General features: G+C 45.2%; 1 protein-coding gene and 1 pseudogene across 3 annotated transcripts in view; both read right to left on the bottom strand.

Moving 5' to 3' along the window:
- The window catches only part of ZDHHC13 (zinc finger DHHC-type palmitoyltransferase 13), a 53,581-nt gene extending 44,651 nt beyond the window's left edge, over positions 1–8,930 (bottom strand). For 2 of the 3 annotated variants that reach the window (XM_053673093.1, XM_053673094.1), the window contains exon 1: positions 8,785–8,930. Coding sequence is in view for 1 of the 3 variants with exons in the window: in XM_053673092.1 (XP_053529067.1) it covers positions 8,785–8,811 (27 nt within the window). In the remaining 2 variants the exon portion in view is untranslated. The remainder of the gene's footprint in view (positions 1–8,784) is intronic. The other variant, XM_053673092.1, reaches the window with a different exon arrangement.
- Positions 3,256–4,536, bottom strand: LOC119053101 (CD2 antigen cytoplasmic tail-binding protein 2-like; annotated as a pseudogene).
- Positions 8,931–14,976: the final 6,046 nt, after the last annotated feature.

Here is a 14,976-nt window from a genome sequence, read left to right as displayed (position 1 = left end):
TCACACACAGCTAAAAGTCAAGATAAAGGTCTTTAGATTATGACATAAATAAGAACATTACTTTAGAATTATTTTCATCATATCATAGTAATTACAATTATAGCCAACTGGAAGAAGACAAGAGGTAAGGAAAGAGTTGAACCATACTCAGAATTTCTGGAGTGTCAATAAATAGCACATGTAGTTAACACTGTCAGAGAAATCAGTCTACTTTTTATATAAAACCTCATTTAAAAAATTATGATTCACATTCATTTTAAAGGTCTAGCAATACAAAAGTGAACAGACTTTCATTCCAATCTTACATCCCCAGAGATACTATTATTAACATTTAGGTGTATCCTTCCTCATTGTGTATATACGCTAACATATGTAACATTATACATACAGTATATATACATATAGGTTTTTTATCATATTCCTCTTACATCTGTTTTAGAAGAAACAATGGGGCTGCATTCATCAGCTTGCTTGTCTCACCTAACAATGTGTCATGCACAGCTCTGCTGGTCAGCAATAGTTGAATATGATTCCCTTGTACAGATCTAGCATAACTGACTCAACCGTTTCCCTACTGTTAGAGGTGTGCCTACACCTAAAGACTTCAGTCATTATTTCTAGAAGTAATCCTGTAATTAATGCCCTGTATATTCTATAGGACTGATTCCCCAAAGTAGGGCTGTTGGGTCAAAAAAAAAAAATGTGCATTTTAAAATATAAATAGATACTGACCAATTACCTTCCCCAATTCATACTCCTAACATCAAATATGTGTTGCCTCCCTACAAACCTCCCCATAACTGAATATTATCATTTCTTTACTATTTTAAATTCTTTTCTTATTGATTTGAGAGAGAGAATATTGATTTGTTGTTCCATTTATTTACACATTCATTGGTTCATTCCTGTATGTGCCCTGACCCGGAATCAACCCACGACCTTGACGTACTGAGACAACGTTCTAACCAACTGAGCTACCCGGCCAGGGCTGTATCAATCAGTCTTTTTAAGCTCTTACCAATCTGACGGATTAAAAAATGGCATCTTGCTTTTCATTTACATGCCCCTACTTGCGAAATCTGTTTGTCTGTGGTGTTGACTGGCTCTCATTTTCTGTTTGATGGACTGCCTTTGCACGGTCTACCAGTTTTCCAGTGGGCTGTGTGTCTATTTCCATTTGTATGTTAGGAAAATTAACTTTTGTTTATATACAACTTTTCATCACAGAAAATTGACTCAGTCTACAGACACAAATGGGTTCCCTCTAATAATTAAGGCATTAAGGACATCAGCTTCATTTTTCATGTAGAAAGTCATTAAGGATTACACATTTCCATGTAAAGAATATGCACAATTAAGAGCATTTACTTATTCGACAATTAGTTACTGTGTGCTTATGATGTCGAAAGCACTATGCTAGGAGCACAGGTGATGTGGGCATCTATCCTCCAAGGGGTTAAGTTCAATAGGGCAGAGGAGTCAGAGACAGAGTCAAGTGACAGTGGAAGACACTACGTGATTAAATGGCAAAAAGGGGTGGGTAAAGACTACAGAACAGTTCTGTTCACCTCATCCCCTCTAAATCCAGATCAGAGTAAAACCTAGAAACGATTCTATAAACCCAAAGCCTGCTTTCACAGCCAATGGTCTCCAGAGTGAGGCAAGTGTACTCTGGGCAGCGCATGCAGTGGCCCATTAGGTAATGGGAAAAAAATGCTACAGCTTCTCCTCTACTACAGTGGCTTTGATCTTTTTTTTTCGTAAAGAGGAAGTCACAAAAATTTACGAATTTGGCTCTTTGAAGCTTTACAGATTTTAGCATTGGCAGCCTCACTTGATCTATGCATCGAGCAGTCTGTGCACCAGGAACCCGGGGCAGAGCCCAAGTCTCACAGCCCAGTGGGGCTGACAGGGAACGGCGCACTGCGGTATACACCAGGTTACATAATTTTCAAGTTGTATCATTTGATTTTAACTACGCTGCCCTCCCAAAACGAGCAAGTAAGTTAAACTACAAAGGCGCCATGAACTGAGATAATAATAACAGCGTAAGTGCAGGCAAACAAGAACACGGCAGGGCTGAGACGTCTCTTCACAGCAGACACTCCTCATTAGCTGCACAAAGCAAACACAGACAACCCAGTCTAATCTTCCAAAAAGCCAGCTTCCCTCCAAAGATGTTCAAAATATCAAAAAGGCTAACCTGAAGCAAGTTTACATTTACATCTTTAATTCGAAACCTTACCATGAGTATGTATATATTGAGCTATTAATTAATGTAGTTTAGAAATATATTGTCAAATCTTACAATAACATGCCCTTTGAAAATATGAGTTTGGAGACTGACCCCTGTCCCCAGGCCCCATGTACATCAAACAGAAGGGTGATGCACTTTTTAAGTCCCAGCCAACCTCCTAACAGAGAAGCATCCCCCTCATTGCGGAAGTTAGCATCATCCACTCACTGTCAACGAGTGACGATAAACTGCAGGCAGCAGCTGGATGATGTGGACTTGCAGCGGGAGCCCTGAGCTCCCAGCCAAGCTGGCAGTGCAGGCTCCATTCACTTTTCCATTCAGCCCATAATACACAATATTTTACAAAAATGAAAACTTTGGACCTTACTTTTCACATCACAGTTTTACTCTAGAGGGTGCAAGTTCAAACTTGTTTTACCGATAGGAGTGCATGATGAAAAATGCTTAGAGAACAAAGTTCTAAGTTATCTCCTGTGCCCTGCATTCGCCCCTTCCCAAAGTTTTCCACAAGGACTGCAGGTGACGGAGCAGATGACCTGCACTTTGGAAGAGGTTAACTTTGACTGGAGACAGGCCATAAAGATTTTTAACAAAAGCACCCATACATTCTCATCACAAAGATTAAAGCAAAGTTTATGTCATGATACTAGGCCCTTCTTAGAAATTACTCTCTGGTTATCAAAAAAAATTTTTAATATATATTTTTAAGATTTTATTTATTTATTGTTAGAGAAGGGGAAGGAGAAAAACATCAATGTGTGGTTGCCTCTTGAGCATGCCCCACTGGGGACCTGGTCCGCAATCCAGGCATGTGCCCTGACAGGGAATCGAACCAGTGACCCCTTAGTTCAGAGGCCAGCAACTCAATCCACTGAGCCACACCAGCTAGGTTCAAAAAATATATTTTTATGGCAGTCTCTAGTTGTTTCATTCTTACCATTTTGAAATGTAAACTCCTCAAGAACAAAGCCAAAGTCTCAGATTTCACGCTGGCTGTATGATGGTGGCTAATTATCTACCCTATTTTTTTCCATAGGGACTACGGAGGTCCCGCTTCCAGCCATCAGCACAGCCAAGGACCTAATACACAACAAAAGGCTTTTATTGGGAAAGAAAAACTGACTGAAAAGTGGCCCCCAAAATCCTCACTGCCTGAGGTGGCTGGGGCTCCCTCCGGGGCCCAGGAAAGAAGCAGCCACCGAACTGGCCCACAGACGGCTCAGGTGTAGAGGTTGAAGTCAGTGTTTCTGGAGTTACAGAACTGTCCACTGGGGGACTCAGCTCCTGGCAGTAAACACCATCAGGCGAGTAGCCATCGTGCACCCAGGTCTGCATCTGGGTGCTGGTGACGGGCAGTACTGCTCAGTACCCTGTGCTCTCCCACCTACATTCCCACGTCACACCCACCAGACCATCTCCAGGCAGCTCTGCCTCTCGTCCCTGGACAGGAGTTGGGGCCTCCAGCTCTCCCTTTGCCACTTCCTCAGCAAATGTGTGCAGAGAAGGTTGAGGTCAAGGTGTCTGTCCCTGGGTCGGGCACCCCAACCCCTTCAGCTGCATGCTCAACCATTGTTTTGTCTCCTGATAAATGTCGAGGTTGCCCCAAGCCACCATCTGGTCGGCTAACCTGGACAGCCGGTCCTAGTGCTGGGGGGAATGGGCCCCTTGCTACCCTCTTTGCCCGGGGGCCAGATGCCTAAGTGCCCCAGCCACACCTCTCTCTCTCTCAGCAACAGGAGCTCTGGAAGGCCCTCGAGGAGGGCTTGGGCAGTATTGCTGAGTACTGAGTACTGGTGTGTGGCCCAGGCTGTCCCACTCCTCTGAGTCTGACCCTCCTCTGCATCTGATCAGGTGAGTGCTGATCAGGCGGCTGCTCCGTGATCTTCACTGTGTTGTCCAGCCAGCTGTCTTGGATCTGAGTGTCCCAGTTCAGGAAGTAGCAGCCATCTGGCTGCTTCCTGACCTTCCACATTCTCTGAGGCCAGGATGTCATATTTGCTGGACCCCTCCTCCTCTTCCTCATCACTGCCCAAAGAGTGCTTGCCTTTGAAATGACTTCCAGGACCTCCTGCCCCAGCCACAGGGTCCACTAACCTCTTCTTGGGGACCCTGATTTCATCCTCATTCTTACTTCCCATGCTTTGGAAGGTCACTTTCCTCTTTAGCATGACTGGACAGAAGGGTCTTCCTCAAGCTGAGCTAAGAACCCAGGGTAGGCTGCAAAGGGCTGTCTATCCTATTTTTGGCTTCAGGTTACATCTGTAAAATGGAAGGAGCAGGTCAACATAGCTATAAAGTTCCTTCCAACTCCATGTTGCAGGGTTCTAAGAGGAACTGTTGCAAGGTCATTAATGACATGCGTACTGATGAAAACTTCACTGCACAAACACGCACCCTTTTTGACAGTGGAAGCGTAACTGCTAAATGGCTGCCTACAATGTTAATAAGGTAACAACAGACTAAGCAAATTCTCAGGATGCCAGCAAACTCCAGAGTTTTCATTAATCTTTCATTCAGGGGAATGTAAAGAACATGTACTACATACCAATCACAGTAATGGGTAACTAGGGATAAAAGATGAATAACACACAATTCCTACTACAATCCATTCAGTCATTTACCAGGTTTTTCCTGAATGCCTACTATGTGCCCGGCACTGTTCTAGACACAGGGATATGGCAGTGAACACAACAGATCAGATCCACCACCCTCCCCCCAAAAAGTAATAATACCAAGAAAGAGACATGAAAGTAGCCAAATAATCTCCTCCACAGAGGGTAACAAAGTATTAAGAAAATTACAGGAGAGAGCTATGGATACATCTGTGGTGATTTTTATGACAAAGTCCCCAACTACTTACATACTCCTCCACCAAGAGGAGAGTATCTGTGGCAGAAGTGTCAAATTCATTTTTACCAGGTGCCACATCAGCCTCACAGTTGCCTTCAAAGGGCTAAAATAATTTTAGGACTGTATGAATGTAACTACTTAACTGTTAAGGAGTTGAAATTACATTCGGCCCTTTGAAGGCAACCACAAAGCTGACGTGGCCCCCGGTGAACATGAATTTGACACCCCTGGTCTGTGGCCTTCCTCTCACATCAGAGCTCCGTGAAGCTTCACTACTAAATACTACAGAAGAGATACTCCCCTAGTTGGCAGGCCCAGACCTTAGAAACAGGCAGCTTTCTCTTTCTCGAGATGCTCATTCCTGGAACTCAGCCACCATTCTGTGCAGAGGTCCAGGCCACATGCAGGTGTCCCTACTGAAAGTCAGCATCAACTGTCAGACACATGAGGGACGACAACACCAGATGATACCAGCCCCGGGAACTGAATAATCCAGTTCACGAGTCTTTCCAGCAGAGGCTCCGGATATGAGGGAGCGGAAACAAACCATCCCTGCTATGCCCTGTCCGGATTCCTGCCACAGAGCTGTGAGCATGGCAACGGCTGGCTTACACCACCGTGCTTTAGGGTGACTGCTGCACAGCAGTAGATGAGAGAAACGTCTTTAAGATATAAGGGATCATATATTTCTCATGATATCTCATTAGTGTTTTTAACTTGATTAGTAATCAAATTAGAACTTTTCTAAATAACGAGTAAATACTTTTAAAGTTACAATGGGAATTAATTTAAGAGAAAACCAAAATCCACAAAACATATTAACTTTGATGAGGGTCACTGTTCTGCACAATTATCAAGTAAAAACAAAGGAGAGACAGAGCTGATGGGTAACCTTTAACATTCCTCAAGACATTAACAAAGTAGCAGAGTTCAGTTTCCAAGTTCATTCATCAGGCAATTATTTACAGTGCACCCACAGTACTGGGCACAGAGCAGTGAACATAACAGATAAACATCCCTGTCCTCCTAGTGCTTAATTCAGTGAAGGGAAAGAGACAAACAAGACAAAGAAGTGTGTTCAATGGTATTACATGCTGAGAAGAAATACAAAGCAAGGAAGGAGACTAGGGAATGTTGCTAGCAGTGGTGATAATGGGGAGGGCTTGCCACACTGAGGTGACATTTGTGTCAAGACCTTAAAGAGGTGGGGAAATAAGCCATGTGGGTATATGAAGAAAGAGTACTCCAGAAAAAGCAAATAGTAAGTACAAAGACCTAGAGGCCAGTATGGCTGTGGCTGGTTGAGCAAGCAAGAAATAAAGCCCTGACCAGGGTGGTTCAGTGGGTTGGGTGTCAGCCCTCGGTCCTCAGGGTCACCGATCCCATTCCCAATCAGGAAATGCCTGGGTTACTGGCCAGGTCCCCAGTTGCGGGTGCTCAAGAGGCAACCGATTGGTGTTTCTCTCATACACTGATATTTCTCTCCCTCTCTTTCTCCTTCCCTTTCCCTCTCTAAAAATAAATAAATAAAATCTTTTTTAAAAAAAGTAATGAAAAATGAGGTCAGAGAGGAAACTGGGGACCAGATGGTACCAGCATACTTGGCAGATACCAGGGGTTCAGTTTGGGACCACCACAATAAAGTGAATACCTCAATAAAACAAGTCACAAATTTTTAATAAATGTTATATTTACATTATACTGTAGTCTATTATGGGTGCAACAGCATTATGTCTTAAAAATGCACATACCTTCATTTAAAAATTCTTTATTGCTAACAAATGCCAAGCATCATCTAAGCCTTCAGTGAGTCATAATCTTTTTGCTGGTAAGGGGTCTTACCTTCACTTTATAAAAACGCAGTATCTGCAAAGCACAGTAAAGTGAGGCACAATAAAATGAGTATGCCTGTAATGGCAAATGCTGGCAAAAACCCACCAGCTCTGAAGCTAGAACCAGGAGAACCAAATTCAACCAGAGCAGGAGTGATTTTGTTTTGTTCACTGACTCATCTCCAGCACCTGTAACAGCGTCTAACACCTAGCAGAACGAAGTCTCGGCTCTGTTACTTAGCAGCTATAGACTTTTAACAGATGACTGCATTTTTCTGAGCCTCAGGTCTAATGTGTAAAACTAAAATAATAATCCTTCCCACCTCCCAGGGTCACAGTGAGGATGGAGAATGGGGAAATATTTTGCAAACTGTAGAGCACCATCTATAGGTAACATTTTTACATGATTATTGTAATAGCAATCATTATTAACAACAATAATGTCTCTACCTTGCCCCATTAATTTCAACCTGCAAATCATTCTCTCCATCTGCCACGGAACTGGGGGCAGGGCTATCTTCCCGTCAGCATGAGGGAGCCTACTTTGAGCACCTAGGGGTTTTTGTGCATGAGTGGCAGTAATTAACATATGATAATTACTCCTACCAACTTTTCCTTGAAAGTCTGGGGAAAACAAACAAACAAACAATGAGACACAGTTCCCATGTGAGGATTCTACACCCTTTGTAAGATCCAGTCAGCTTGCAAACCTTTTTTTTTCCTGTCAAAATCCAAGAACACCTAATAAGAATGCCTTGACATCTCTCCACCTGTCTTGTTCCTCACTTAAAGCTACATCAGACTGTTGAAAGAACAGAAGGGGGAGCATGAGAACACTCTCAAGGCTGGAAAGACTCTCTTTTTTAGAGGCCAAGAATCCAATCATCTCAAACTGCTTGAATCCCACTAGAAAGAGAAAATCCACTATCTAACTCACAACTGGAGACAGCTTCAGTTTTCGCATCTGTGTATAGAGATAATACCATCTCCTTAAAGATGTTTCGATTCTGGAATAAAATAATGCATATAAAAGCATATGGCACATGCTAAATGCTCACTAAAAGTTGGATGAATCTGGATATTCATTTATTCGATAAATATTAAACGAACAGCTACAATATGCCACTCTGGGCTTTGGAAAAGGGCCATTAAAAAAGAAAGACAAAAATCTCGTTCTGTTGCAGCTAGCATGTACCTCCTGTAACTTCCCCTCACTAGTCCGTTCTGTTCTTTGGAATTACATCTGGCTTCTGCTAACACCTCCTCCACAGAGTAGAGTCCTTAGGGATCTTGCAGATGGCTATCACCATAGCTCCCATCCCCTTCCCTCCAGCCTAGACAAACAGCCTGAATTCTTTCAAGCAGTGCGCAAGGATGTGGAAACAAGCGCAAAAACTGGGCTGGGTGGGGCGAAGGCGGGTACCAAGGCGCCTCAGCCGAACGAGAAATCCAGGGAACCGAAGGCTCCAGCCCAAGGTCAAGTCGGGCTGGTTCAGTTCAGGTGTGTCACCCGACACTTCTCCCAGGAACCGCCATCCTCCGCGCCCAGGCCTCACAGCGGTCCTAACCAGGCACAGGGGGTATAGGTCCCAAGGGGGGGGGGGTGCCCTGGAAGGTTGGAGAACTCAACCAGGCACTCAATCCCCTGCCCAGGCCCCTCCTTCCCGGTCGCCTCAGAGAGAACTCGTAAGCATCATTCCCGGTGTTTCCAGGCTTCCCCCGACCCGGCCCAGGCCCCTCCTCCTCCGGTGGCCCCTCCAGGCGCTTCATCAACCCACGCCTCGTCTTCCTGCAGCCGCCACCTCTGTCCAGGCCCCTAGGACAGCCAGCGCCGGCCGCACTCACCTGCGAGCCCAGACCCGGGCCCTCCATCTCCCCACTGACGGTGGCGACTCGGCTAAGTGGCGGAGGCAGCCAGCTCTCCGGCCCACTCTCCAGCCCGTCCACAGTCGCCGGTATCCCACTTCCTGCTCGCTGCCCAGCCTCTGCCGCAGCCTCCGCTCGCGCCTTTACCGTCAATCGGCCCGGGAAAGCCAATCCCTGCTCTCCTCTCTGTTAGGGGCGGGACTTTCTTGCCACTTTGGAGGCGGGCAGGGAACCGCGAGTTGGGGGCCCCGCCCCCAGCCCGTGACGGCGGTCAAATTCCTGCCCCGGGTCTGAACTGCGTTGCTTACCGAGGTGGGTGTCCTCCTGACCTTCACGCCCCATCGCGTAAAGCTACTCAGATAATGTTCGACATCTAATAAGGAATCAACAAATGTTAACTATTAAAACATTTGCCACTCCACTTCTGCGGTCTTCGGATAGTCAATTCCACCGTCGCGGGGTCGGGGAGAGGGGGTCTGATTTCTTCTTACAAAACAAAATAATGAGTTCCGCAGCTTAGACTAGAGGAGGATTGGGCAAGAGACCCCACCTGCACTCCCCACGCCCCTTTAAGGTCTACGCTGAAAGAGCTAGCATCTAAATTCTGGCAAGCCCAAAGGACAGCTATAAGGATAGTATAAGGCTTGGTCCCTGCCCTTGCGGAGCTTCAGTGGTGCAGTGGGGCTTTCCTACTGAGTCTCGGGAAAACGGGAGCTTTTCTAACCCAGCACTAACACAGTCTTTGTAATTAATTATTCCTTATTATATCTGTTGTCAAGCAAAACCAGATTAAGACCTTGAGAAGTTAGATTGGAAAAGAACTGAAAACATTATGACTCCCTTTATACAATTAATACTAAACATAATGTGTCTAGAAATCTAGCAAAGTGCTGGTTTTTCCCATGATAAATGCTATAATACAATAAAATCATTAAATTATTATTATTAATATTACTAATACAAGCTACCTACTGGGCATACCAGCCATGAGTTGCCCCAAAAGCCCATCATCCCCCACTTGAGGGTGGGACGTCATATTCCATCTCTGAACTCCCAGAGCCCAGCACAGCACAGGGACATGGGAAATGCTCAGTACAATTTTATTCAGAGGATAGGTGAACAGATAGGTGTGTCATCAACTTCTGTGATACAAGGAAGGACAAATTGAGTGACAAATTGAAGTGTAAGCCACTTCCTTGGAGAGCCAGAGGAGCAAGGCAATTAATTTGGACAGGCTAGGATGAGACATCGGGCAAGGCTTTACAGGGGAGAGAGCCGTTGGGTATGGCCATTTTGTTTAGTTAATAAGAACTCTGTTTATTGATCACTTCCTGTGCATGGGCACCTGTGACGGTGTTTTTACATACACTATGTGTAATCTATAAGATATGTGTTATTTTTCCCATCTCCCAGAAGGAAAAAAACTGAGGTTCGGACTGATACCATAAACCCCAAGTCAATCAGCTGGTAAGTGGTGGAGAGAAGATTCTAACCCAGTTCTCTTACTTCGTAGTGCTTTGACTGAAGTGGTTCAGTTGTTTACTTTCAAGGACTGAATTAAAAGATGTTTTGGGGCTTAAGGAAGGCTTCAAAACTGCTATTTCAATGTTTCTGCACTGATATTCTAACACATCAGAAGATTCTGGAACAAATAAATCCTAACACTTCCCTCTGCCTCTTGTATGCCTCCATTGAGCTACTTCCGATTGGGATAAGTGTATGCAGAACTAATGGCTACAAGAAAGCAAACCCAGTGATGCCTGCGGTGCTGTCATTACCACTCATCTTTGAAAATGCCTTCGGCTTGTAGACATACCACAGCAGAATGGCATGAGAAGTGGAGCAGCTCCCAGAGAAGACTGCATGGGCCTGAATCCCAGCTCCAGCACTGACTATGCCTTGGGCAAGTTGCTCAATGTGTTTGTGTTTCGGTTTCCTCCTCTGTACTCAGAAGAGTGGCTGGCATATGATAGGCACTGTATGTGGGTTAGCTTTTATCATCAGGAGTGAGTGTTGGGGAGAGCTGAGTGAGTGTTGGTCCCCTAATGGACCAGCTGAGTGGTGTCATGCAACAAGCTTAAGGATGGAGATGCAGCAGACCTGGCTTCCTGTCCTAACTTTGCCTTCACTCACTGTATGTGTCAGTCGGCCGGGGCTGCCATAACAAAGTACCACAGACTGGGTGGCTTACAACAGAAATTTATTTTCTCACAATTCCGGAATCCAGAAGTCCAAGGCCATGGTGTCCACAGGGTGGTTTCTTCTGAGGCTTCTCTCCTTGACTTGTTGATGTCCATCTTTCCCCTGTGTCTTCACATGGTCTTTCCTCTATGCATGGCATCTGTATCCTAATCTCCTCTTCTTACAAGGACACAAGTCATAATGGATTAGGACCCTCCCATATGACTTCATTTGAACTTTCCTCTTTAGAGAGCCTACTTCCAAATATAGTCACATTCTGAGGTACTGGGTGTTAAGGTGTAAACATGTGAATTTGGAGGAGTGAAATTCAGCCAGTAACGCTGTGTGACCTTGGGCAAATCACTTTCTCTCTCTGGAACAGTTTCCTTATTTGTAAAATGGGGCTGAGATAGCAGCAAGAACACTAACCTGGATGGTCCCTCTCAGCTTCAATCATGGAATTTCCCCAGCTGAGACTAAGCTCTACCTCTCCAATCCCCACAGTACTTCTTTTTCATCTCCTTCAATGTCACTATTTCTCTTATTCTGCAAATGTATGAGATTGAGTTCCTACTGTGTGCCAAGCAACATTCAGCACTGGGGATTCAACACTGAGCAAGACAAAAACACCTGCTCCTTGGCTTCCTGGGGTTACTGTCCCCCTAGCAGCAAGGGACAAACTTGAACCAAACAGACTCACAAATACTGACCTCTTAGAGTCAGCCTTGTTGTTCTTGGGTAGATCCTCTTTCCTCTACTTGGCACACGTGGTCTCCTGGCACACATCCATCTCGAGGTCCCTTGCCATGCTTTGCACAAGATCTGGCATGTGCTAAAGCCTAAAAGTGCTGTCCAAACAAACGAGTGAAGACAGCTAAAGGGATGGTTTACAAAAGGACATCAAAGGTAGTCCAGCTCCGTAAATTACTCTAAGAAGTACTGACCACGGTGTTTCACAATTCTTAGCTTTAAAAAAGGAAATTCCACATTAGGGTTTGCTAATTCCCACTATCACACTAGGGGCAGCACTGACTCTGTTTTGACTGAACTTTTGATTCCAGCCTTTTTCTCCCACAGCTCTGGAAAGAACAGGGACTTTTTTTTGTTTTTTGTTTTTTGAAACAAGGGCTTTTGTTATAGTTATGTCATTGTTGGCACCAAAATGACCATTTGAAATGTAAAAAAAAAACAAAAACCCCACACATCTGTCAGCACAGAGCTTCTCGCAGACACAGGTCAGGAAACCCCAGTGCCCTTCGGTGCCAAGCCAGTGGGGCTGGGGTGGGGATGAGCGGGTGAGTGCTCGCTGGGAACACTTTAGGTAAAAAATGTTTATTGAGCTCCTACGATGTGCCAGGCACAGGCAAAAACATATAAATACAGCCTTCAATGGAGTAGAGTCTTATATGGAACTCTTGTTGGAGTTCAGGTCTTTTGGGAGGGGCGAATACTAACAGAGATAGATAGTTTGGTTTGTTTTTAAAGAAGTATAAATGATAAGTGCTGATAAGGAAAAGTACCAAGAGTATAACACAGGGACCCACACTAGCCTGGGGAGATACAGTAGGGTAGAGGATCCTTTTCACAACTCATAACACTGGGTCAAAAGGATGTTTCCATTACCCTCTATTTATAAATAGGCAAACAGGCTTGAGGAGGGAAGTGACTTGTCCAAGATCACCAGGCCAGTTAGTGGTGAAGGTGGGGTTAGGACGACTCCTCCGACCTGCCCTATGGCTCTCACACCAGCCCTCAAGCAGCCTCTGCTTTCTAACCATAGCCACCCTCCCAGATTCTCACGGCTGGGGGTGCGGGAAGGGTCAGAGATTGCTTGGAAGTCTTGCACCATCTCTTGCCTGCTGTCTACGAAAATGCTTCACAGTTAAAAAGTGAGAGTCTTTCCCTTCATTTTATATACAAATCACCAAGATCTGCTAATGAGAGACTCTAGGAACCACAGTTAACATGGGTTGGCTGTGGAGATCAATAAGGAGATCTGTGTAAGTTCCTTATAGTGTACCTGCCAGATTAACCAGATTCTCAAGGGTGTGTGGGGCAGAGGCAGGAGAGGGAGAGGGAGGGTAAAGCAGGAAGTATTTCTACCATTTTTTGGTGGTTGCTATTTTGAGTCTTAGTTACCCATCTGGAGTCACACATTAGATACCAACTCCTATGGAAAATTTTCTGGATGTGTCCAAATTGTGACGGCAACACTCCAGTCTAGGTAATAAGTCTACCTTGACTCTGATATGGGTATCCAGGACTTCCCTCTCTGTCTTCTGTGTCCATCTATCACAGCTCTGCATTGATTGGTTCACACACTCATCTCCCCCAGGCCTCTATGCTCCTACAAGACAATTAAATATGACTTCCTCAGCAAAGCCTTCCTAGACCCCTAGATTGGGATAGGACTCCCCAGTAAATGCCCTGATAGCACCTGTAATTCTTCTAACAGCACCATAAAACATTATTGAACTCACATTTTGACCATCTATCTTCTTTGCACACCATGAGCAGAGAACCCGGCCTCGTCTCAGACACAGACTGATTCCCAAGGCAGAGCCAGTACCTGGCCCATGGAGCCACTCAATATTCAGTTGCCCAATGAATAAACAACCCTATATTACTCATTTTAATTTATATCCTTAGTGCCTGGCACATTTCCCAGCCCAGGTTAAGTGCTCAAAAAATGTTGACTTGAGTTAAAGAATCCCATCTGTGTCCCTATACAGTTTGCAAAACACTCACGCTTCATTTAGAACGAGATTCATAACATATTTGCGCAGCAGGCAGAGCATGGATTGGCATTTCGCTTGATAAACTGGCTCCGGGAAGCTTCAGCAGCTGCCCCAGGGCATCAGGCTAGACGGTGGAAGAGCCCGGACCCAGAATATCTGATGACAAAGGCAGGACGGTCTCCTGTGTGACAAGGCCATGGCCTTCCTTGCCAATATAGTCACTGACAAGAATTAAGTTCAAGGCCTTTCAAATTTTCATACAGGTATTTTTTCAAAGGTGTTTTCAGATTCCTACCTACTTGAGGGAATCAAGGCAGGACCTGAGTCTTCAAAGCTCACTTTCTGTGTACTCTTGGCAAGAGACATTACCACTTCAAGCCTCCTGGCTCTTCTCTGGAAAATGGGAAGAGTAATAAACCTACTTCATAATGTAATGGTTGTGACGATTAAATGAAAGAATGCATCTAATGTGCATACAGTTAATGCTGTATAAATGTTGGCTGTTACTAGGTATAAAGGCAACTGAGAAAAATTGAAAAATATTAGGCGAAACTCAGCCGTAACCTTGATCAGGACCCAGCTCTGGAATATTCGTAACTTTGTAGGAAATATAATGACCAGGGTTCCGCTGGCCAAAATGTATTCCAAGTTTCAACGAGGACATTGATTTGTGACACTTCATAGGGATTCTTGTTCTTCTCTTCCCACCACCAGCCTGCTCTTCACACCGAACTATTTGTGTTGATGCCCCTCAGCTTTGCCATCAGCAGAAGATAAAATACTGGTTAAATGTGTCGGTAGAGACTGCCTGTCGGACTCCAAATACAGCGACAGAGCGGTTGTCCACTGTAATGGCCAGCCTGGCTTGCTATGGTGCCAACTGTTCAAGAATACAGAAGACGAGACAGTGGGAGGCCAAACTGGTCCACTGCCATCTCGGTTTCTAAGTGAAAGAAATGCACACTGTGCCGCGATAGCTGGTGAGTCCAGACAAGATCCGGGTTTCCCAAGCTGAAGGCACCGAGGCTACTCCCGAGGCCACTGAGTTCCTGACCAGCGTGGCTACGCTGGAGGTGTACCGTCAGTAATGGCAGCAGGCGACATGGCAGGGGAGACAGAGCATTGAATGGAATGGTAGAGTGAAATTCTGCTGCGCCTCTCAGCCTTCTGTGGCTCCGTCGCCTGCTGTAGAGTTCTTCGTGGGACCGGAGCTGAGCACTGAGACGCCCTCTAACACCAAGGCAGCCGTGGC

Source organism: Artibeus jamaicensis, unplaced genomic scaffold, assembly GCF_021234435.1.
Source record: "Artibeus jamaicensis isolate MK-2021 breed Jamaican fruit bat unplaced genomic scaffold, CSHL_Jam_final contig_797, whole genome shotgun sequence".
NCBI lineage: Eukaryota > Metazoa > Chordata > Mammalia > Chiroptera > Phyllostomidae > Artibeus > Artibeus jamaicensis.
The sequence above is the reverse complement of the archived record's forward strand: the minus strand, read 5'-3'. Positions and strand labels throughout refer to the sequence as shown.